Here is a 24,293-nt window from a genome sequence, read left to right on the forward strand (position 1 = left end):
TCCTGTGATTTACGCAGGGTTTTCTTGTTTGGTCCCCACAAAGCGACACAAACAAGAACACACACACAGGTTTGTAAAGCTCATCTTGTCGGGACACGAGTGCTGAATTCATTTGAACAGACTCAAACAAAACGTCATCCCTAACTTTACATCACTTCCTCCAGTTTCATATCGATTTCCTGAGCTTTTATTCTGAAAAGAACTTCATTCAAATAGATTCTGTTGCCAGTATCAACAGTTAACTTCAACTAAAAACACTGCTGTTGTCACGGAGACAGACAGGGTTTGGGGAGTAACTATTATCATAAGTTAGGCTAAGCAGTGATTCTTAAAATTTAAATGATGAACAGTAAATGTCAACAGGACGAGGTACGAATTGTATTTTACTAGTGTGTGTGTGTCAGTCCAATAGAGTAGCCACGTTACGGTCTGAATGACCTTTGACCCAGGTCACTGAAATGAAAACCATCAATCACTCGGCCGTGGATCAGATTCTTCAGCTGCTGCGTCACACACACAAAAAACCCCACGTATGTGAGGTCAGAAAATCAGTAGAATCAATCAAATGTGCGGTTTCTCGTGCCGCGTTTACACCGAACGCACTTAGGAGCTCTGAAGCTAGAAATGAAGCCTCTTTTTTCACCTATGGTCCCAGTTCGACTCGACTCGCCTCGGCACGGCACAGTTTAGGTTGGTTTTCCACTACAAAAGCAGTACCTACTCAACGTGGGCGGAGTCATCACTGCGCGGCTGCATGAAACTGCCGTGACTTTGTTTTACACACACACACAAGTGACTAGTGACTTGTAAAGCAGTTGTTTTCAGTGTAACTGAATCATTAGAATCAGTGAATTAAAACTATTTGTTCAGTACTTCCTCATCTTGATGTCGCTAAATACACCAGACTCCTCTGTTAAATATTAACATTTTAGACATTTCCCTGGTAATTGTCGGAGATTAACCCACGTTTTTTGGGGATCGTTTAGTCTGTTGAACTCCGATCTCGATCTCCAGTTCGGCCTTGTTCGGCTTGATTTCCGTGACAACACTCTGACCAGTCAGCGGCCGGCTGTCTGGCGACGTCACGCATAGTATCGCCTGAGCTCGCTTGGAACCTCGTACTAAGAGGAGTACCAGGTACTATCGCTAGTGGTAACGCAAACTAACCGTGTCGAGCCGAGCCGGTGAAAACACGCCTTTACATTCTGGGACGCTGGCATTTGGAGAACCTCAACGCTGATCAGCCACCGCGTCGTCAAGTCAGCGTGATTCTCCGCAAAAGTTGGACAACTCGCTTGACTTTGCTACTCATCTTTGTCTTGTAAATATTTCATTTTCACATCTTCTCCTGCTCTCGTAGATTCCCGCTCATCCCGGTGCTTCACGAGCAGTAAAACCTCAAGAGTGTCTCCTGCTGCTGCCGCTGTAGAACACCACCTCTCCGCCTCACACGGCTTCACGTCACCTTTATGGGGCAGAATTGTTCGAGCTCAGTGTGAGGCACGACAGCACGGCTCCGCCTCGTAAACCACAGCTCCTCTTTCATGTGTTCCTGCTTTTTACGGGCGAGGAAAAGCTTCATGGGTTGGGCTCTCCTCCTCCTCGTCTTTTAACCCCGCGGGCGTCTCCGACTCTCAGCACACACTGACCAAAGGTCGGTGTGAACTCACTGAGCAGGAGCGACAATAATGTTTGCTCACGGTGAGTGAGTGTGAGAACGTGAATGTACCTGTGATTCATTAGACGCACACAAATGCCCACGCGTCGGCGAGTTAAACGCGGAGCGACACGTGACACAGCTCTGCATGGGAAACGTTGGGGAACCTGCTAACGTGTAATTATCTGTTACTATTTTTCACTCTGCTTTGCCTCCAACATTCCGTGCCAAGAAGTTTGTGGCAGTCAGAGAAGCAGCATAAGCAGCAGCAGCAGCAGCAGAGTCTTTAACTTTCTGTAGGGGAAACACAGGCTAGAACTTTCTTGTCCTAGCCAGGGGAAACACAGGCTAGGACAAGGGTCTGCATTTTCGTCCCTTCTCTGCCCAAATAAAATTAATCTGGAGCCACAAAAGAAATCGATTTGACCCTTAAAATTAAGATAATATCATATATAAAATTTGTTTCATACATACTGTATTTAATGATCGCATTTAAGAACCACAAAAAGAATACTGTTGGCATTTCATTGCTGTTTACACCTGACCTCTTCTTCTTCTTCATGTACACAACGTTATTTAAAGTGCGTTGAACATAGAAAATACATAAATTAGAAAACAATATTTAAAAATGTTGTTATTGTCTTTGTTACAATAAATAATACTGTTTTACTTATTTTGTATGTGTTAACTTATTTGTGTTACCTGTTTTAAACTTATTCTGTATATGTAAGTGTCCTTTGGTGTCTTGAAACAAGAAATACTGCTGTGTCATTGGAACAGGTCTCATGAAGACTTGACGTGTAAAACAGGACAGACTCACCTTTGACCTGGGTCTCTGAGTGGGCGATTGGAGTGCAAGCAGAAGACGACAATGTGTCCAGAAGAACAGACGCCTCATCACAGGACAAACGGCTGCAGACTGGACGTGAAGACGGGTTCTTTACGGCAGGTGTTTGATGAGCCTAGTGATTAGTGAAATGAGCTGCAGGTGTGTGAGAAGACAGACAGAGACTTCACACCTGTCCCACGCTAGAGGATCCTTGATCACTGATTTGAACAGATTATTTGTCCAAATTATCCTGGAGTATACGACAAAAAAAAAAATCTTTCTAGTATAATGTCATAATGTTATGAGAAATATATTATTTGTCATTATTTAATTAAATGAGTTATTATTAAATAGAAATAGCCATTTCCTGCTCCACAAAAGAGACGATTTCCTCCAACTCTTGTGTGGTTCTTTCTTCAAAACACACTCAGTTTCTGTCACAATCTGATGTTAACAATAAAGTGGTGTTGATGTGACAAAAGTATTGTCTTCACTTGTGAATGTCAAAGCACAGAATACACAAAAATCCAGTCCAGTTTGAAGAATTGGGATCTCACTCAAACCTTCCCTGATCTGACAGTGGTGCTAGCTTGTAGCTTGTAGCTCGTGTGCTGTTTTGCCATGAAAAATGCTTTAAAAGACGGAAAAACAGTTGATGAAATTCATGTGGCTGAGTTAAGTTGACTCAGTGTGTTTAATACGCGTTGTAGCATGAACTGGAAGTGAGCTGTGAATGAATATTTACAGTTAGTTTCAAACGGGGCTAAAGCGAGGTAATGCTAAATGCTAACGGACAGGCGATGACTCGGCTGGTGTAGCTTCCCTGTTAGCTTCCTTGTTAGCTCGTTCTCAGTGGTTATTGCAGATTTCTGGTTCCAAATTAGGAAACGTTTTGATTTCAGATATTAATATTAGGATTATATCTGTGCATCCCTCATGGTACAGAATAATACTTAGAATATTTTTTTTTTATTTTTCAGGTGACTAAATTTCATTTCTTTAATATTTAGTTTATACTTCTTTCCTTTTAATTACATTAAAATGCAGAAATAATGTCGTTTAATACCTGGTTGATTAAGTTTTTGTATGATGTTCTTACCATTAAGCAGTTATATTTTATTATATATTATATATTTTATATTTAAGTACTGATACGTCAATTTTCACTGTGGTTTTCACCTACACTGGAAATGATAGAGCTGTAAGTCTCAAATAGTGAACTAATAGGACTATATTATTACTTATTATTATTATTATGATTATTTATTACTTCTTTTAGGCAAAAATACTCATTGGTACTTCCGTTTCTGTCACAACAAACATCTTCATGACTTCCCGACATGTTAGCTAACTGCTTTATTCTATCCTAATAATATAATATAATATAATATAGGTAAATAGTTAATTTCTGAAGTCATCAAAATGGATTTAGCTGGAAAACAATTAAAACAATGTATTTGATGCCAAAAAAGCAAAATCCAACACATGTAGATTTTGAGATGGGACTATTTTGTGGATAGTAAAGTGTAAAACAACAAAAATCTATGTATGTGTGCAGAAAACTCTGCTGTAGAAAATATCAACCATCGGAAAAACAATAAATATAATATACGGTATTTTATTTCAATGAAGAAATTGACAAGCACTCATCAGTCGACATAGTAAAACATTTGTGCCGACGGTGAAAATAAAAACAAATCACACGACGGCTCCTTAAAATAAATACTTTTAAGAGGAAATAATACAGACAGGATAACGTGAGGCTCAAACCACACGGACAAACAAAGTATCCAAAATGTCCAAGAGACAAGAGAGGGCGTGAAAAAGTCCCCAAGTCAACCCCGACTCTCCGACCAAAAGTGTTTGTTCGTATAAAACGGCTAGGTATTTTAAAAAATACAAGAATCTTACAAAAAAAAGTTTTGTTTTTGAATCTTCTCGCTTTTTTTTGTTTGTTTTCCTTTTCTTTTCTTCTTAAATCACTGTAAAATATCGGCTGGTTTTATGACAAGAAATCAGGAAATTCTTCCATGTAGAGTAATAAAAAGACAGAATGTGCTTCTGCGTTTTTTTTGTTGGGTTTTTTTGTTGTATTTTTTTACATTAGTATTCACAAACGTAACAAGTGTCATGTATCGTCCCTCAGATGGTGCTGTGATGTGATGTGATGTGATGCACAAACGGGGGTGAATCCAACGTGGCTGACCCCCCCCACAATCCTTGTTGCTGCGTTGCTGGAGTTACCACGGTAACCACAAGGTACAGTCAGTCCTGAGACACCCACACCGACCGCTACCTTCAAAACGGTCACTTCACAGCCACAAATTCATTGTCTTTATCCGTTACATTAGTGTTCACATTTTCTGTATATGAAACAAACAAACATAAACAACTTTTATCTTTTTTAAAAAAAGAAGTCAACTTTCAAATGGTCCAACTAAAAAAACGAAGGGAGAGAGAAAGAGAGAGAGAGAGAGAAATAAGAGAAGAATCACCAGGAGAGGATTTTCAAGAATACAGGTTACAGTACAAAAATGTGGTCCAGGTGGTAGCACATGAAGCATGCACGTGTTTCTGTTGCCCTGCTCACCCTCCCGTCACCCTCATGCGAAGACATACTGTATAAAAAGGCCACATGGCTTTTCCTTCACTATTAAAACTCAGACTGCTTCTGACGTCTGTGTCCGCTCTGCTCATTCGAAGACCGACGAAAGGTGCTTTTTTTCCCTCCCCAAACCGATGAGACACGTTTCCCCCGTGTGGAATGGTTCGGTTTGGTACAGAACTGTGTGTCATTTACTTTGCGTTTCCAGTTTCCATTCTTTGGCACCCTTCCCTTGGGGTACCAGAGTAAAAGGGTACAGTCAGGGTGGAGCCACGACAGTCAGCTGATTGGGCGAAAATGCCACTCCTTTAAGATCGGTGTAAATATCCCATTGAAGTCACGGTTGTGTTTGACGTTGTCATCCAGTATCACACTGTGTGGCCATCAGGTCCAACCCACACCCTGCCTACAGCACCAAGTAAAGTTCTCTAGGCCCTGGTATACCTCCGCACACGTGGATCCAACGCGCACATCGCGTTGCATTGTGCAAAGAGCGCGATGGGCACCCATCGCGCATGGACAAACTGAATATCCGCCCCATCTGTAGGTGGAGTATAAGCCCTGCTCACCAAGCAGAAAGACCATTTAGACAACAGTAGAAGTAGTCGCCAAGGATAGTCATTCGAGCCTCGACCTGCTGACCCTCGAACCGGCTGACACCCCGACGGACCTTTCAGCTGTGAGCCGCTCGAACCAGACGTGTCCAAGGGAGCTGCAGCATTGTTCTCTTCGTCTTCTTTGGTAGGAATGCATCCTATGCCCTGCATGAAGTGGGATACTACAGGACCCTAAAGTGTGAGTATACCAAGGTTCGTGTACGTGTGAAGAAGTATAACATGGGCTTCAGTCGAAACGCAAGCCTGGCCCAGGAAATTACCATTCCAATCCGTACCACACTGTACCAAACCAAACTGTCACACGATGGAAACGCAGCAAATGGAATATCCATAGATACAAAGCCACTGTGAAGTCCGAGTGAACTGACAAAAGTGATGTCACTCCTCTCGTCTAACTCTTGGCAAGACTGCAAATACGTTTTTTTTCTTCCCCACCGAAAAAAAAAACAGCAAAAAATTACAGCCTGGAGGCTGTTTAGTTTAGCTTAAAGACTGGAAACAGCTAGCATAGCTGACTTTGTAGCTAGGCTAACTGGTGCAGTTCCTGTAATTCTTCTTAAGCATTTTTTTGGCCAAACTATGTCAAAGTCAGCACTGTTTGACGTTTGAAGGCTATCAAGTGAAGCGTTGGGACAGTTATGTGATTTACAGAAAGAGGAATGGAATATCTGTCGGTGCTAGGCTCTTTTAGCAATAAATCTCTTGCATTTCTTACCTAAACAATGTGAATTTGCTTACTTTTATCGTATGACCATTTTATTCACACAGAAATGCCGTTGAATTTCTTGAAGTTGGGCTAACGCGACTGCATGTGTACAATCAATAGGACCCAAACCTCTGTACACAGGCTTTGACCTGGAATTTAAAGAGGCAGCCAGTACACAGGAGAAGAATAAGACAACATGTCAAAGTTTCTGCTCGCTAAAACGATTGGTCGGAAGACTCGGATTGGGGCTCAGCATGCTACCAACTAGCTGCCAGCTAAAGTTGCTTTCATCTGTGACATCGCAGGTCAATCGGAAACCACCTAGCTTAGCAGAGTCAGACACACTTTGGACAGTCACTGAGTCACTGTGGACAGCAGACTGATTGGTACCTTGATTATAATGCGACTTGCAGGCGTAAAAGAACAGTTTTATGTTAATATTCTCCCTTTAAATGCAGATGATTCTTGAGGAACACAATGTTCCCTCTCCCTACACAGCAGACCATCGTAGCATGTCATCTTACTTTGAAAAGATACTTTGCTTTTTATATTGCAAATAAGTTTTTAAATTTTGTTGCACATGCGAGTAGGGAAATTTGGCAGTTACTGCATTGGTATCAACGCAACACCCCCGACAGACGTAGAGGGAGCAATGCTAACAATTTCCCTTGTTTCCAGTCTTTATCCAAAGCTAAGCTAAATGACCACTGGGTGTAGCTTTATATTTATGCTGCGTTCCATTTGTAGTCGGAACTTGGAATTTCAGAGGTCACATGGTGTTCCGTCATGCGGGAACTTGGAAACTCGGAGCAACCTCACATACCCCGAGTTCAGGATTCCAAAAATGGCTGCCACCATCTTGCACTCTGCTACTTTTACCGTAAATAGCACTTCTGTCACATTTGTTTCACAGTAAATAAGTCGTACACAAAACTGTACTGAAACAATCCTGTACTGTTCAACTTTTATCCGCAGAAATGTTGCTACACTATTTCAAATTACCATGTAGAGGTGGTATTGCTAACAATGGCTAGCCCAGCGACGTGTCTCTGTAACGCCGTGAACCCAACTTCCGACGTAAATGGAACGCAGCATGAACCGACAGATAAAAGACGTCACGATTTTCATTTAATACTCATAAAAAACCATGTTCAATCATTGCTTTAACATATAAAAATCACCAAAAAAAAAAACCTGACGACATTGATTTGTTGTTTGTGAACACAAACCTCACGAGAAGTCTTTTGTCAAGGGCTCTTGTGTTCGTTCACGGATCAGTGAGAATCAACGGTACGAGCATGTAAACAAAAGGCAGTCGGGCTTGGGCTCCCTTCTTCATGTCGCTCCAGATAAACCGGGAGCTCTCCAACCTTCTCGCTGCTCTAAGTGCGGAGTCTTAGTGAAGATGTTCACCCTCATTTTTAGGTCTTTTCCATAATCTTTAGCATCTGTACTGTGGAACAACAACAACAACAACAACAAAATATAACTTAAGATAAACTCTCTAGGCACTGTTTGATTTCCAAGGCTTTTTTTTGTTGTAGATTGTGATAAAAGGTCGGCAAACGGGTAAAAAATGAAAAGAAACCAGAGAGTGATGGTGCAGACCAAACACTTTCTCCTCTGTGATCCCTCCAAGTCAGCTCAGGCAGCCAATGTGGAGAGGCTGTAAGGGCAGAACGTATCTAAAGGGCAAGTGTGTCGAAGTTCTCAAGGTCAAATGTTCTAGTTCCAGTCTTTAACCTGTCCTTCTCCTTCATAAAAAGAAAACAAACGTCGGAGCTTAAGACATTATCTTCTGGGGGATCTCTATAGAAGCCTTGACGAAGATGCAGTTGTCCCGGATGTAGTTCCTCTTCTTGATCTCCTCGTGCGAGATGAACTTGGGGTAGCCGAAGCCCAGGGTGCTCTCGTCCAGCGAGTTGCGGTTGCTGCAGGGCTTCTGGAAGTTCTTCCAGTTGGGGTCGGGGTTGAAGGTCTCGGTGATGTGCTGGGGTTTGGAAAGCGACGGGTCACTCTGGTCCAGGATGGAGAAAGTCACCTTGTAGGAGAAGGGCCACTCCAGCAGGTTGTCGTACTCTCCGGGCAGCACGCGAATGTAGACAGAGAGGTGGGAACCCTCGCCGCTGCCGTTGCCATTCAGGAAGGCCGACACCTGCAGCTTGTAGCCGTAGCGATGAGTATAGAAGGGCGGGCTGAAGAACTCGTGGTTGCTCCGGAGTTTGGCCTCCTGGAGTTTGCGCGAGTAGTCGTTGAGTTTCCAGATGAGGACACCGTCGTGACTGACGGACAGCTCCTCCACCTCCCTCCGCAGCTCCAGGATCTCCTGCCGCTGACGACCCACCAGGTTACACATCATGGTCAGGTGAGACTTAGTCGTGTCCTCCAGATGACGACCGATGGCCAGTTTGGGGCACTGCAGGGAGACAGAAAGGAGAATATGTAGATGCTGATGTACATTTCACACAAAGTTGAACAGACATATTGGCAATATCGTTCAATCTACTTGAGCTTTAGGTAATGACCAAAAGAACAAGATCGAGAATACAGGTGGCCGTAATTAGCAAGCTAGCCGGGCTCAGCCTTAGAACTATGTTGAGGAGCTTGGACATCCGGGAGGGGATAGAACAGCTGCTCCTCCACGTCGAGGAGCCAGCTGAGGTGGTTTCGGGCATCTGGTTAGGATGCCTCCCTGGGGAGGTGTTTCAGGCATGTCCTTCTGGGAGGAGACCCCAGGGCCAACCCAGGACACGCTGGAGGGATTATATCTCTAGGCTGGCCTGGGAACGCCTTGTGATCCCCCAGAGGAGCTTGTAGAAGTGGCTGTCTGGAGAGGGCTGTCTGGGCCTCTTTGCTGGTGCCCCAAGAAGATTTTTGCAGAGTGACGGAATTGTGTCAACAAACATGCTTGTTTACCATGTCTCAGTTGATGTAGCATCAAAACAATCTCGTAGACATTATTTGAAGTTTGAAACACAACAAACGGTGTCCTTTAACAGAAATCCAGGACACAGTATACTCGGTCTTACCCTGTGTTTGCAGCCGGCATCTTTGAAGGGACAGAGAACGAGTGCACTGCCACAGTTGTCCTTCACATGGTTTGCCAGGTCTTCGCGGGCAATGTTGGGCGTGCCGCACTGGTTTGGGCATTGGACGGGAAAACGGGGACAGTGGTACTGGTGGTTCTGTAGACGGGACACGGATAACGTTGAAAACATTAATCAGCAACTAATATGATCATCAACCTTGAGTTTTAGATTATTGGTTTAAACGTAGACAAGGGCAGAAGTGGCACTTTTAGTGATACATATCTGTCACATTTCTGCCAATATCTTGAGCATTTCAACACCGCACACACCGATGCCCCGAGTGAGTCACCTGCCAAGTTTGAATCCTGTCAAGCAAACGGTTGCATGACAGTTACATGATTTAGAGCCCGACAGACGTTCCTTGCATTTACAGATAAAGGCGAGGTCACCTTTGGGGAAACTGAAATCCTCCAGAAAATAATCACTGTGATTAATTATTAACGAGAAAATTGCTGCAACCGGGCATAAAATAATAGTTTATTTATTATTTACATTTTTGATCAAGCTTTTGATGAATTAATCAATAATTTATTCAGACACACGTCGAGTATAACGTCAAACAAATCATACTACACTTATTCCTGAATTTCTGCCGAATAAACGGGGACAAACAGGCAAAAGTTCTATAAATAAAAAATATGTAATAATAGGTAACTGATTTGAAATGTTTTGACTCCCAAAAAAAGGCAGTAAGAGTTCCGTTAAAGTACCAGATCGATAAGCAGTATCGATAAAAGTACTACTATTAAAATCGTAATGATACTCATCCCTATTGCGTCTCACATCTACACGATAGTCTGGGAGACGTTTGCGTCCACGTAAAAGTCGTGAAAGAGCGTTAAAATCATCGCAAACTACCCAGCTGCTACAGTACGACACGTTCGTGCAAACGGACTTTGGATCACCGTAGTTACACAACTGTTTGTGAAAAATGAGAAGCTGCACGTCAAAGGCGACATGTGGTTATTACGGTGACATCAGAGGAAGCCGGGGCGAATCAGCGGCAACAAAGACGCTGCTGATTTGTCCCGGCTTCCTGCAACAGTGCGAGTGAAATTACCGCAATAACTACACGTCGTCTCTGACGTGCAACGTCTCAGCTTTTCAGAAACCAAAGCTGGACGTTTGCGATGATTTTATGCTCTTTCGCGACTTTTACGTGGAAGCAGGCACCTCCAGATTATCGTATAGATGTGAGACCACGTGTGGAAGATTTTAACGGTAGTACTTTTATCGATCCGGTACTTTAACGGAACTCTGTCCTGTTTGGCAGAAATTCAGAAATAAGTATAATATGATTTGTTTGACGTTATACTCCGTACATGATGGCACTGAATGATGAAATTCAACGTGAAAAAGCACTGACTCACAGGATCATTTTCTGGCCTATTTTTATGGTTGAAATGGACATTTAGGGGGCTTAAGTGTTAACGGGTTATATTCATATAACCACATATAACCTTGTTGCCTTTGACGACGAGACAGACGTCATAAAATAACTCCTGATAGCTTTATATGTGGCTGACCTGGATGGTGTCAAAGACGAACTCTTTGCCGCAGTACTTGCAGGGCTGCGTGCGTTTGGGACACTCGGCCGTGCCGTGCTGAGGCAGCAGGCGACGCATCATCCTCGCGCCGCACTTGTTCTCGCAGTAGACGCTCTCCTGAGGACACACGCCCTGGTGGTTCTGAGACACAGAAGAGAGAAGAAAACGGGTTTTAGAGTTCAGAGGCGTGATTATGATGATGATGATGATGATTCAAATACAACGGCGGTTTCGCCACCGATGAAGAAACAATTGAAGATGATTTCAGTTCTAACCTCAGTGGAACCTTTGAAAAAAACCCAGAAAACACAGAATTGAGATGTAAAATTTGTGCAAGACTTTCTGAACTTTAACTTTATGATTTAACTGTTGTTATTTGTGTCTTTTCTCCCTTTAAGTCCAAAGGAACATGACGGTGTTTGTCTTGTGTGTTTCTGTGTTGCATATTTTAAATATTAGTACTTGACTGTTATGTTTAGCCATGATTTATGTCTTTTAATTCAATTTAATTTGTGTTTTATTACCTCGTGTGACTTTGTGGTCGTTTTAAAGTGTGTTTTCTGACACATTTAGAGAAATTTGAATAAACCAGGTCTGCGACTTCCCTAATTGATTAATCGGTTGAATTATTTTCCTCGGTTAATTGATTCATTTATAATTTAATTCATAAAATAGCAGAAAAGGTTGCCAAAATAAAAATATTCACATATAAGAAAATGAAAAAAAAAACAATAATTTTTTTTCAGTCATTTTCTGATATTTCAGCTTCTTCAATGTGAATATTTCCCGGTTTCTTTGCTCCAAATAACCAGGATTAATCTTTTTTGAAAAAACAATGTTTCCACCATTTTATGGACCAAACGTTTAATCAATAAACCAAAAATAATAAATTGACAGATTTAAATAATCTGTTTTACACCTGGAAAAAATAGTGGTTTGGATTTGAGGTTTTATTTCTGTGGCAGCTGCAGCAGAAGGATCATGTTTGGTGTTGGATGATAATCCTGACTGTGTAATTCCACTGTGAAAGCCAAAACCTGGATTAATGTAACCTCTGTCAGCGTGTGTGCGACGGTGGCCAGAAGAGAAGTTTTTCCTTCTGCCAACACGTTATTTTAAAAACAGCCGCTCCGGCTCGCTTACATTGGTGAATTAAAAACTGTTTCTGCGTGTGAGAGTGCGTGAGAGGGTGTGAGAGGGCGTGAGAGGGTGTGAGAGGGTGTGAGAGTGTGTGTGAGAGTGAGAGTGTGTGAGTGCGTGAGAGTGTGTGAGTGAGAGTGCGTGTGAGAGTGTGTGAGTGCGTGAGAGTGCGTGAGAGTGTGTGAGTGAGAGGGTGTGAGGGTTCACCTCGTAGGCTTCGCCGGTGAACTCGCTGCCGCAGAACTCGCACTTGACCTTGCGTTTGGGGCAGTCGTGCTGCAGGTGGTCGGGCAGGTCGCGGCGCGTCAGCTTGACGGAGCAGCGGTTGGGGCAGGGGATCACGTTGAAGGCGCAGGTGGAGAAGTGACCCTGAGAGGGGAGGAGACGACACAGAGGCTCAGCGGGTGTCGTCGTCGTCGCAATCACACAAGCAAAAAACGAGAGGATAGAATTAAATCCTCTCACCTGGAGCTGCTTCATCTGACCGGTCCAGCGACAGCCCTCCTCACTGTGGATGCAGCGGATGGGCAGAGCCAGGATCTGCTGCTCCAGCTCTGGATCTGGGTAGATCTGAAGAAATCACATCACATCAGTTTTTAAAACTCAAGGCCCGCAGGCCACATCCAGCACACTCAACAACTGCATTTGTCCCGCGAGATTATGTCTCTCACACACACACACACACACACAGAGTCGTCATAGCAACGGCTGCATGAGTGAGTGGGTGAATGAGTGAATGTGGTTAAGCTCAGTGGTTAAGACCGGTACCCTGTGTGCAAAAGACATCATGGTCGCAAGTTCAACTCCACCCCTGGCAGGTTGTACTCAATTTCCTGTGATTGAGTGAATAAGTGAATGAGTGAGTGAGTGAGTGAGTGAGACACTGCAGTTACTCGTGAGTTGAGTGGACATTTCAGAAGAGCCTGTTTTCTCTTCTCTCAGATGTTCTGAGGATTTACTGATCCGAGTCTCCGCCCACTTCACTGCCACATGACCAGAGAACTGGTCAAACTAGAAAAGCTGCTTCCTCAAAAACAAATAACAGCTTGTGTGTGTGAGAGAGAACACACACAACAAACACATCAGTATTTTCATCATTTATTCATCTGTGGATTATTTTCTGGATTAATCCATTAGTTTGGTCCATAAAATATCAAAAAACGTGAAAAGAAAATGTCAATTGTTGTTTTCCAAACCTGAAAATAATGAAGGATAATGAATAATGCATGGCTGTTACGTTTACCCATATTTTATGTCCTTTCATTTATGTCAAGTGTTATTTTTTTAGATTTAATTTATGTGAGCTTTCATGTCTTTAAAATATTATTCTGTACAAAACGTTGCTCCACTGTGGTTGTTTTAAAGTGTTTTACAAATAAAGCTGGATTTGGATTGAATTTGGATTAATTATTGAATAAAAACACTCTTTTCTTTACATGTTGCTAGTGTTGCGTTTTATTATTTTATTTTTATTCTAAAAGGAACAAATGTAACACGACAAATCTCCCCCGGAGATTAATAAAATGATCTGATTCTGATTAATTGATTAATCTCTGCAGCCCAACATGGTATTAAAACTTAATTTGAATTATTATCTGCAATAAAACACTTGTTTCTGCTGTGCCGACACTTTAATACGCCGTTAGAGCTCCGATTTATCTAATATTAAAACATGTTCTCGCTGCCTTAATCAAAAATTCTTTGGGGAGAAACGGAGCGAGGAAAAATCCTCTAAAGCAAAGTGAAAACGCTCGCTCATTGTTCCAGGTTTAAAAATCTGCAGGGAAGCGACAACAATGACCTTTTAATAACTTCGTCACGGGCGGAAACATCAGGGGTTAAAGCTGCCACTCCGGGGTTTATAGTGTCTGATTTAAAGCGTGTTAGTTCACTTTTAATTAGACAGTCCCAGCTCGCCTCTCCTCGACACGGTAGTGTATATAGTACACTAGTGGGCGGAGTCATCACTGCACGGCTGCATGAAACTGCCATGACTTCTATCTATGAGCAACACACAAAAACTAGCAGTTGTTTTCAGTGTAACTGAATCATTACAATCAGTTCAGACTCCGCCTGACACGGTCACTGGACTGAAATACAGCGGCAGGGTTTGCTGTTGCTAAATACACCAGACTCCTCTGTTAAATATGGAGATTTTAGACATTTCCCTGGTAAATGATGGGGATTAACGCACATTTTTAGGATTGTTAAGTCTTTTTGACAGATCTACAGTTCGGCATTGTTCGGCTTGTTTCTTGTGTTGACACTCTGACCAATCAGTAGGGTCGCGTATTGGTTGGGTTTTATCCGATATCGGTGCCTACTGTGTATTGTTTTCACAATTCCCTTTTATTTCCAGGATCCATAGGCGTCAGATATGGTGGGGACATGTCCCCAGCACTATATATGATCAACAATTTTGTCCCCACCACGTTTTCTCCAGGTTCTCCGGTTTCCTCCCACAAACCAAAACCATGCAGATTTAGGGATCAGGTCAAATTGGACACTCTAAATTGACCGTAGGTGTAAGAGTGAATGGTTGTTTGTCTCTGTGGTCCTGTGATGGAGGCTGTGGAGGATTGAGTGGTAGAGGACGGATGGACGGACAGTGTGCGATGAATGTGCAGCAGTACCTTGGCATAGTCCAACGGCAGCTGATCCTCAGGACACTTGAAGACGCCCTCACTGTAACAAAACAGCAGAAAAAAAAAACAGTGTGAGGACGCTGAGCCAAGTCAAGTCATATTTATTTATAAAGCACATTGTGTCATGTGTCACTGTGTCACCGAGTAAGAACAACCATCTTTTTCGATGGTATAGAATAGCAGCAGCAACACAGCTCTGCCCCAAATCTTCACTTTTAATCTAAGTTTTCTGACTCATCACCGCTGTGTGACGTAAAAACACACACACACACACACACTCTGGCACAATAGAGTCACATCTCTGAGCCGCTGGCTTTGACGACGCCATTCCTCCCTCAGAGGACACAGAGCGAGAATGATCTGTTGTATGTATACTACATAAGAGGGTGTGATTGCACTGCGTTTACCTTGTTTAATCTGTGTACGTGTGCTCGTTTCACAGTCGAGCGAACAGCGTGCCAGTTCCAACAGGCAAATCCGTGTGTAAAGCTTCGCCCTCGCGCTCGAGGCAAATGCAGACAATTTGCTGGTCGTGAAAGTGCGACAAGTTTTTGCTCATTCAAAAAAACAAAACAAAAAAAACAACAACTCAACCCTGGTTTTTACAAGACGACGTGGAGCCGCGGCTCGTTAGGGTCAGACCTCTGCCCCGATGTCATCATTAAATATTCACACTTTTAAATAATGGAGGCAGCAGCAGCCACGACGTGTGAGTCTGAGCTTGTGGCTGCAGCAGAAAACACACACACTCACGCAGACTTAAAGGTTAAAGGTCGCCGCACCCTGCTCTCTTAGCATCAGACATGAAACGTCTTTAATTCCATGATATGGGACAAACAGAGGACGCTGTAAAAGAACACGGAATGTCACACAATGAAAGAAGTTCAAATACACTTGAGTGTAACTTTGTCAGCAGTAAAAATTTAAATTAAATAAGAATAAAGTGAGAGAGCGTAAATTACAAGTGAGAGAGCGCAAAGAACAAGTGAGAGAGCGTAAATTACAAGTGAGAGAGCGCAAAGAACAAGTGAGAGAGTGCAAAGAACAAGTGAGGAGCGAAAAGAACAAGTGAGAGAGTGCAAAGAACAAGTGGGAGCGAAAGAACAAGTGAGAGAGCGTAAATTACAAGTGAGAGGCGCAAAAGAACAAGTGAGAGAGCGTAAATTACAAGAGAGAGAAAGAACAAGTGAGAGAGCGTAAATTACAAGTGAGAGAGCGAAAGAACAAGTGAGAGAGTGCAAAGAACAAGTGAGGGAGCACAAAGAACAAGTGAGAGAGTGCAAAGAACAAGTGAGGGGCGAAAGAACAAGTGAGAGCGTAAAAAGTGAGAGAGCCAAGTGAGAGAGCGAGTAAAGAACAAGTGAGAGAGTGCAAAGAACAAGTGAGGGAGCAAAGAACAAGTGAGAGAGAGCGTGAAAAGAACAAGTGAGAGAGCGTGACAAAAAGAACAAGTGAGGGAGTGCAAAGAACAAGTGAGGGAGTGCAAAGAACAAGTGAGGGAGAGAGACAAGTGGAGCACAAAAACAAGTGAAAGAGTGCAAAGACCAAGTGAGGGAGCGGAAAGACAAGTGAGGGAGAGGAGAGAACAAGTGAGAGAGTGAATTACAAGTCGAGTGCAAAGAACAAGTGAAAGCGCAAAGAACAAGTGAGGAGAGAACAAGTGAGGGAGCGCAAAGAACAAGTGAGGGAGAGGAGAGAACAAGTGAGGGAGCGCAAAGAACAAGTGAGGGAGGAGAAAAGTGAGGGAGCAAAGAACAAGTGAGGGAGCGAAGAACAAGTGAGGAGAGAACAAGTGAGGGAGCAAAGAACAAGTGAGGAGAGGAGATAACAAGTGAGGAGCGAAAGAACAAGTGAGGGAGTGCAAAGAAAAGTGAGGGGAGCAAAGAACAAGTGAGGGAGAGGAGAGAACAAGTGAGGGAGTGCAAAGAACAAGTGAAAGAGAACAAGTGAGGGAGAGGAGAGAACAAGTGAGGGAGTGCAAAGAACAAGTGAGGGAGTGCAAAGAACAAGTGACAGAGTGCAAAGAACTCTGTCCTTGTTCCTTTAACCTCGTTTCTTATTTCACTGTTTTTATTTTGTGAGTGTGTCAAATGTGTTATTAGTATTTCATTTATTATTCAGCCTTGTCAAGTCTATACAAATATTACACATAATGTGCTCCAACTTTGTCTTGCACGTGAAAACTTAGCCACAGCAAAGACTCACAGACGCACGCTTTGTTTGCCCACGTCTCAAAATCCCCTGAAGCTCGAACTGACCTCGCACGCATGAAGGCCTCCGTAACCCTGACCGTGTTTTTTTTAAATGATGTCTGGACTAATTACGGCGTGCTAACATGAAGTGTTTGCCTCTCTGGGGCACTTTGGTACGCTTCGTGTCACGTGACTTTGGCGACATGTGACACAGTGCATGTGCACTTTGCCCCGTCGACCCAGCTGCTGTGAAAATGTAAAGGAGGAGGATGGAGGTGGGGGAGGGGGAGCAGAGGCTTGGCCTGAGGCTGAGGGAGGGAGGGAGGATAATGCATGACGAGACAACAGTCATTCTCCTGCATTAGGGTCACTGTGTCAGCAGTGAGCGCAGTTAACAAACCACAGCGGGCTGTAAAATAAAAGAGGATCAATCGATTACAGGCTCCAAGTTTCAGTTTTTAGTATGAATACATTACATGAAAGCTGATACTTAAGTGTTTTACCAGAAAATGACTTTGGTACAAGTTGAAGTCACTTTTTTTATAGTATTACTCAAGTAAAAACTCTTAAAGTTTATGACATTTATTGTACTTAAGTATCACTGAAGTCATTTTCTGATATATAATGTGCTTAAGTTTTAGAAGTAAAAGTGAGGAGTTAGGATTGAGCCATGGTGGCTCAGTGGTACGGTGAATTGTCTTTTCAATTCCTGGCTTCGCTTGTATACATGAGTCCTTGGGCAAAGATACTTAACCCCATGTGGCAGTGTGTGAATGTGAGTGAGTGAGTGAGTGTGTGAGTGAGTGAGTGAGAGAGAGTGTAAACAAAGATATTTAGAGGAAATATAGTGGAGTAAAAGTGCAAATTGCTGGAAATATAAATAACAAAGTACAGATAGATTAATTTTGTACTTAAGTACAAAGTATTTGTACTTAAGTTACTTTGTTACAACACTGCCGAGAGTCAAGTCAGGATCTCATGAGGACTCACTGAGGAATCATTTACAGAGCTCGTCATCATCTACCACTGAAGATGTAGAAAAATCAAGAGATACAGCGAGAGGAGATGGGAAGCGACAATCTCCGAGCTTTGGGAGACGACGAGGACGGCCACGGGCCTCCGTTCAGCTCGGGCCCCTGAATCTGACGCACAGGGAGGTGGACAGGCGAAAAAGAGCCGAGTCATAGACTGTCAGGATCATTTATTCTCCCGCAGCCACACACATTCATGTGTGCTCATACTTGTGAGACAAACACGCTGAGGCTCAGCGACATCACATTAGCGGTGAAAGGTTGGGTGCGTGGATGCGTGACTCGCATTCAGTCCACTCTCGTCCACCGTCGGCGACATCGCCGGTTTCTCCGACGCGTGACGAGTTTGGAGGAGAGACAACGGGGATGAACGGCACAAAAATAACTGAATCTCACAAATGATGTTGTTCTAGATTTGTGAATTTATGCGTGTTTTTGTAAGAAAACAAGTGCAAAATGTGCATGTGTATATTTTATTATGAGTAAAAATGTTATATATAATATATATATTTTTTTTCTGTTATACTGATGACTTTAAGAGCCAGAATCCAGAAGATCAAAAACCTTGAATGTTGAAAACCTTTAAGCTAATTGCTAACAAAAGCATTTTTGTGAGTCTCTGGATTAGCCGACAAACTGTAGCATGATAAACCAAAGTAAGCTAGCGTGTTGAGGAATATACATAGAAATGTTAGCAAAGTTGGAACGCCAACAGTAGCATACTGAGGCTAACAAGCTAAACATATATGTTAAGATTGCGATAACCTAAGTATGCTAATTTCAGCGCTTAGGAAAAAAAAAGTTAGCCGTTAGCATAGCTGTGGACAATTTCATAAAAATATTTTTTGGATTTTTCTATTAATTGATTACTCTTAAATATTTAAAGGCAAACACTGACTGACCTACTAGTTAAACTATATTTTGGATTGTTAATACAGTAGCAAAAAACATTATTGAAATGTATCTCCATTATATAAATAAAAATGATATATTTTATAAATATAAATAAAAATGATATATTTTATAAATATATAGTGTGGGGCCAACAAAACAAGACTAGCTATGAAAACAAGGTGCCGCCCTAACAGTTAAGATAAAAGATAAACACATAAATAACATAAACCCTAAAGGGTAAAACATCTTTAAGCATCATGGCAAGTGGGAACTTGCCACTTTTGAAACATGTTTCTCACAAATGTTTTGTCGATTACAGAACTTTGACCACAGTTCACACCCATGATCATCTGAGTGTTTGTGAGCAGTCGTGTGTCACAGGGGAGCGGGGTTACGTTTGGACAGCAGACTGAATAACGCAACCGTCTCATCAAAGTTTCATCACCTCCTCGTGTCCACTGACGCTGTGAGGGCAGAGGAGGATCCACAGCTGCTCGACTGCAGAGATGTAAACTCTGTAAAAACACCTCAAATTCGCCCACAGACCAGGATACAAACTAGAACTGCAACTAATATTCATAATCGAGGCATCTGTTGAATAAAATATTTTATTTTCATATAAATATACCTGAACTAATGACAAACTAATTAAGCATGGATTACATTTTTGAATTGTTGTCTTAGTCCGACTAAGACTAGCTCGATTTTGTGTGCACAAACTTGGCCAATGAAGTTGATTCTGATTCTGATTTTAGACGGACTAACGCGTTAACATGACATTAAGAAAACCGCATTCTTGCCTTAGTCCGACTAAGACTAGTTAGTCGGACTACTGTCTTTACATGACATTAAAAGGAAAGTGAATTCTTATCTTAGTCCGACTAAGTCTAGCTCAATTTTAGTCAGACTGAAGTGTTAATATGACATTAAGAAAAACTAATTATTGTCTTAGTCCGACTACTATGAATTATTCATTGACTACATTACATTACATTACATGTCATTTAGCAGACGCTTTTATCCAAAGCGACTTACAATGGAATTGAGTACAACCAGCCAGGGGTGGAGTCGAACTTGCGACCATTGCGACCATGATGTCTTTAGCACACAGGGTACCGGTCTTAACCACTGAACCACTCCACGCCTAAAACTGACTAAAACTGGACTTTTAACATGCATGTAAACGCACTGACTGATGAAAGTCAGGGCAAGGATTTTCTTTATGAGAGTGATAACGAGGTGAAACGGAGACCGAAAGTAAGTGTTAATGGAACTTTTCTTTCCTCAACAGTTTTTACACAAGTGCCATAAAAGAGCTAAACTCATCAACAATATCATCCATTCATCCAGCCGATACCAGGAGAACGAGCGCCACAACATGCTTGGTCACTCTGCAAACATGCTTCCTGACGGGCAGAAGATGAGAAGTACAAATCCATCAGGTTTAATCTCACTCTTGCTGAGCGGAGGGATGTTTATTTTTTGTTTTAAAGCGACAGTTACCGGGCTGGAGGCCACACAGTGAGGACCTGATGTTGACAGGCTGCCTCCTCACAAACCAGGACCGTGGAGTAACCTTGAAACCCCAACAGAGAGACTCCTAAACAAACATGCCTGTGTTTGCAAAGGTAGCGAGCTGGAACTTCCAGAACACACTGAACAAACTAAATCAAAAGCATGAGGACGTTTGGCGAGTCCAAGTGTCTGTGTGCGACACATTAACAATCCACAGAACCTCTGTCCAACCAGGTGTTTTCTCAATGACTCCGATAGCAATCGGAGCCTTGAGAGAACAACCACTTATCTCCCACTTGAGCTTCCCCCCCACGCCGGCTTTTATGTTCCTCCAGCGTGCTAAAACCCTTTTGTCTTTTCAAGTTATATCCCAGATTAACTTTTATATATGCAAACAAACCGTTAAATTCCTCCCAGTGCCCTCCACGCAGTCTTTGACTCTCACAGATGGAGCCAAACTCCCTCCGTCTCCTCTCAGGAAGTTGGCAGAAAACGGGAATTTTGTTTTACCTCAGATAGAGTTCCTATAATCCCCCCCAAATCCATCTGGTTTGGGGTTTATGTGTTTAAGACTGCATGCAGGCATGACTTCCTTCTTTCTCAGACTTGAATTTTCTTTCCAATGGCAATGAGTACAGATTATTTAAAGACTTCCATCTTCCATCATCATCATCATTAGACAGTGATGTTTTGAGTATTCCACATTAAAAATTACAATTAATTTGACAAGTTTAGCCTCTCAGATGGGATATATTGCAACATTTCCCTTGTTTAATTTTAAAGAAAACTCTTTTTTTTTTAAAAATCTGAACTTAAATTTGGAATTAGCCGTTTCCGCCATTTTCCAGATTTTGTGCTAAGCTAACAGCAATGTTGTCTTTCTGCTAACTTACTCTTCTTGGCTGTTATTAGCTTTAGCAGAAAGCAAATGTAGTACAAGTACACCATTCATGTAGGAAATGCAGTACAACTACACATTTCCTAAAACCTGGGGATTTTTTTTACTACAGTACATTTCCTACAAAAATTACCTAAAAAGTTTTATTTCATTCCTACATAAACTGTGTACTTTCACAACATTTCATAAATAAATTGTGTTGTTTTACAACATTTCCTAAAAACGTGTATTTTTACTACATTTCCTACATAAATTGTATTTCACTCACAGTTGACTCTTAAAAATGAAGCAACGCTGATTTACTGACGCACGTCCAAATGCAAGATTGTAAAACGTTACCAGATCGTCGTTGTTCGACAAGAGAAAGAAATGACTGCGAGTTTGTTCTGTACCATAATTAAAATCATACACATGACATGTGACTTTGCACAGTTACTGCCACTTTAATTACGGAAACTTTGCAAACAGAAAGCAGAGACTCTTTACTCCGGAGTATGCACATGGAGGAGTTTTTGACCACAGCCCACAATTTGTCTTAATTTCTTCCAAATGAATTAAAAAAAAGCTGCTTACGAGCAATAGAAATGGTGGCATTTCTGCTGCACACAGCATTTAAGATTTCCTCGGAGTACTGACCAAATGCAATATGACATTTAAATGAGTTGATTGTGACAGGGTGGAAGTATGATGGAATTCACTGGCCTTAAAATCTTATAACTCTTCAGACGTTAATATCATGAATGAATGGAGTATATAAAGCAGCAGAAGGTCTTTGTTCTGCTCTCACTCTTATGACATGCTGAATTCACGCCTCCGTGTGAGTTTCCGCGGGCTCCATAAATAAAAAGGAGGCTGGAACTGGGGCGGAGCGTCCACCTGTGGAACCTGATCCACCGCGAGTGCAGTGGAGAGCTCCTGTCGCCAGCGGCTGATCCGGCTTTCAGACGAGCTTCCCACAGCCCTTTCATTTGTCTAGATGAGGGCGGAGCAGGTCTTACTTTCACAGTGTGTGTGTGTGTGTGTGATGACACACCTGCCCACAGGTGGATGATCCGCTCCTTCACAAGCGCTCAGTGTGGGACGATCACACGCACAGACGCGGTCTGTGACAGCTTCTTGTGTGGGATTCGAGACCTGCGAGATAAAACTGTCTGTACCTGGAGATTAAGACTTTTTTTCTCTGCTACACCGACGAAGAAGAAAATAATATTTAAATCCACAAACGACCCAGGCCTTACTATTATTATTTTTTTTACCATGAAGAAATGATGGTGCTTTTCCACAACACAGTTCCAGCACGACTTGACTCTACGACGAGGTTCCAAGTGAGCTGAGCCGATACTAAAATGTGACGTCAACAGTCTGCCGGCCACTGATTGGTCAGAGAGTCCAAAATCTATCTATATTTCCAAACTCTACTTATAACTTCTAATTCCAAATTTCACTTATAGTTTCAAATTTTAGATCAACGTTAAAAAGACTTAAAAATGTTCCTCTGTGTTAATCTCCAACATTTAGCAAAGCAAATGTGTAAAATGTCAATATTAAGCTTGTATTTATTGTAAATAAATAAATAAATTATACACATTTCATCCTACAGACTGAAGGGAACATCTTTGTTTCTCACAGATCTGCACAAATTATCACCCAGGCATCTGCAATTCGTTCTATTTTGTTAGCAATCTGAATGTTTTTTTTCTTCCACATTTGACATGAAGGCGTCATATTGTAACATTTTCTTGTTGATAGTGTCGACAGGTGCACACCTGTCCAGAATAAGACACCTGTAAAATCCCGTGTGACGGCGTGTGCTGGTCATGAAACAGCCTGTGGCAGCTGTTTCCTTATGAAGTAACAAAGGCCGACAGTCTGCAGGTCACGCTCGCCAACGACACGGGAATAAACGACATCTAACTACGTGTCCGACAGAGTGAGAAGAAGAAGAAAAAGAAAAAAGGCGGAAAATATTTCAGCCTCAAAACTGAATCAGAGAAATTCAGGTTAGTGTAACAATTTCTGGCTTGAAAAACAACTTGTTTTATTGTGAAGCTTTGCCAAAATCAGGAGGGAAAAAATGATGCAAGTGGAAGAAAAGCATTACTACGAGAGTGTGCGTGTGCATGTGTGTGGGTGGATGTCTGGCCTCCTTCCCTGGCTTCATGTCCAGAGCCTCATGTTACACAAACATGGACCAAGATAGAAAAACCACAGAAAGAACGGTTTTACTACGAGCCACAATGAAGCTACTTAACTGAACACTGACTCCCTAAATCTATCACATTCACATTCAAATTACGACTTTCTCAACAAACTAAAAATGTATTCAGTTTTGATGATTGCTTTGTTTCTTTGGAGCAAAGAAACCATAGAATTTTCACATTTAAGTAATTGATTAATGAGTTAATGGGTATTGGCCATTGTGATATCGGTCGATACTCGAGTTTGTGATATCTGTAGATACCCGAGTTTGTGATATCTGTAGATACTTGAGTTTGTGATATCGGTAGATATTAGAGTTTGTGATATCTGTAGATACTCGAGTTTGTGATATCGGTAGATACTAGTTTGTGATATCGTACTTTGTGATATCGGTAGATACTTAAGTTTGTGATATATGTAGATACTCGAGATTTTGATATCGGTATCGGTAGATACTGAGTTTGTGATATCGGTAGATACTTGAGATTTTCATATCAATATTGCTAGATACTCGAGTTTGTGATATCGGTAGATACTTGAGTTTGTGATATCTGTAGATACTCAAGATTTTGATATCGGTAGCTACTCGAGATTTTGATATCGGTAGATACTCAAGTTTGTGATATCGGTAGATACTTGAGTTTGTGATATCTGTAGATACTCAAGATTTTGATATCGGTAGCTACTCGAGATTTTGATATCGGTATCGGTAGATACTCAAGTTTGTGA

At 42.0% G+C, this 24,293-nt stretch overlaps 1 protein-coding gene across 1 annotated transcript in view; it reads right to left on the reverse strand.

Annotated features, from left to right (window-relative positions):
• Window positions 1-5,382: 5,382 nt before the first annotated feature.
• traf4a (tnf receptor-associated factor 4a) overlaps window positions 5,383-24,293 on the reverse strand; it is a 40,451-nt gene continuing 21,540 nt past the window's right edge. The window contains exons 2-7 of the mRNA XM_044032323.1: window positions 14,824-14,875; window positions 12,656-12,760; window positions 12,398-12,559; window positions 11,030-11,191; window positions 9,444-9,599; window positions 5,383-8,830 (exon numbers count right to left, since the gene is read on the reverse strand). Coding sequence (XP_043888258.1) covers window positions 8,198-8,830; window positions 9,444-9,599; window positions 11,030-11,191; window positions 12,398-12,559; window positions 12,656-12,760; window positions 14,824-14,875 — 1,270 coding nt within the window. The 3' untranslated portion in view covers window positions 5,383-8,197. The remainder of the gene's footprint in view (window positions 8,831-9,443; window positions 9,600-11,029; window positions 11,192-12,397; window positions 12,560-12,655; window positions 12,761-14,823; window positions 14,876-24,293) is intronic.

The sequence above is a fragment of the Solea senegalensis genome, linkage group LG8, assembly GCF_019176455.1.
Source record: "Solea senegalensis isolate Sse05_10M linkage group LG8, IFAPA_SoseM_1, whole genome shotgun sequence".
Classification (NCBI taxonomy): domain Eukaryota; kingdom Metazoa; phylum Chordata; class Actinopteri; order Pleuronectiformes; family Soleidae; genus Solea; species Solea senegalensis.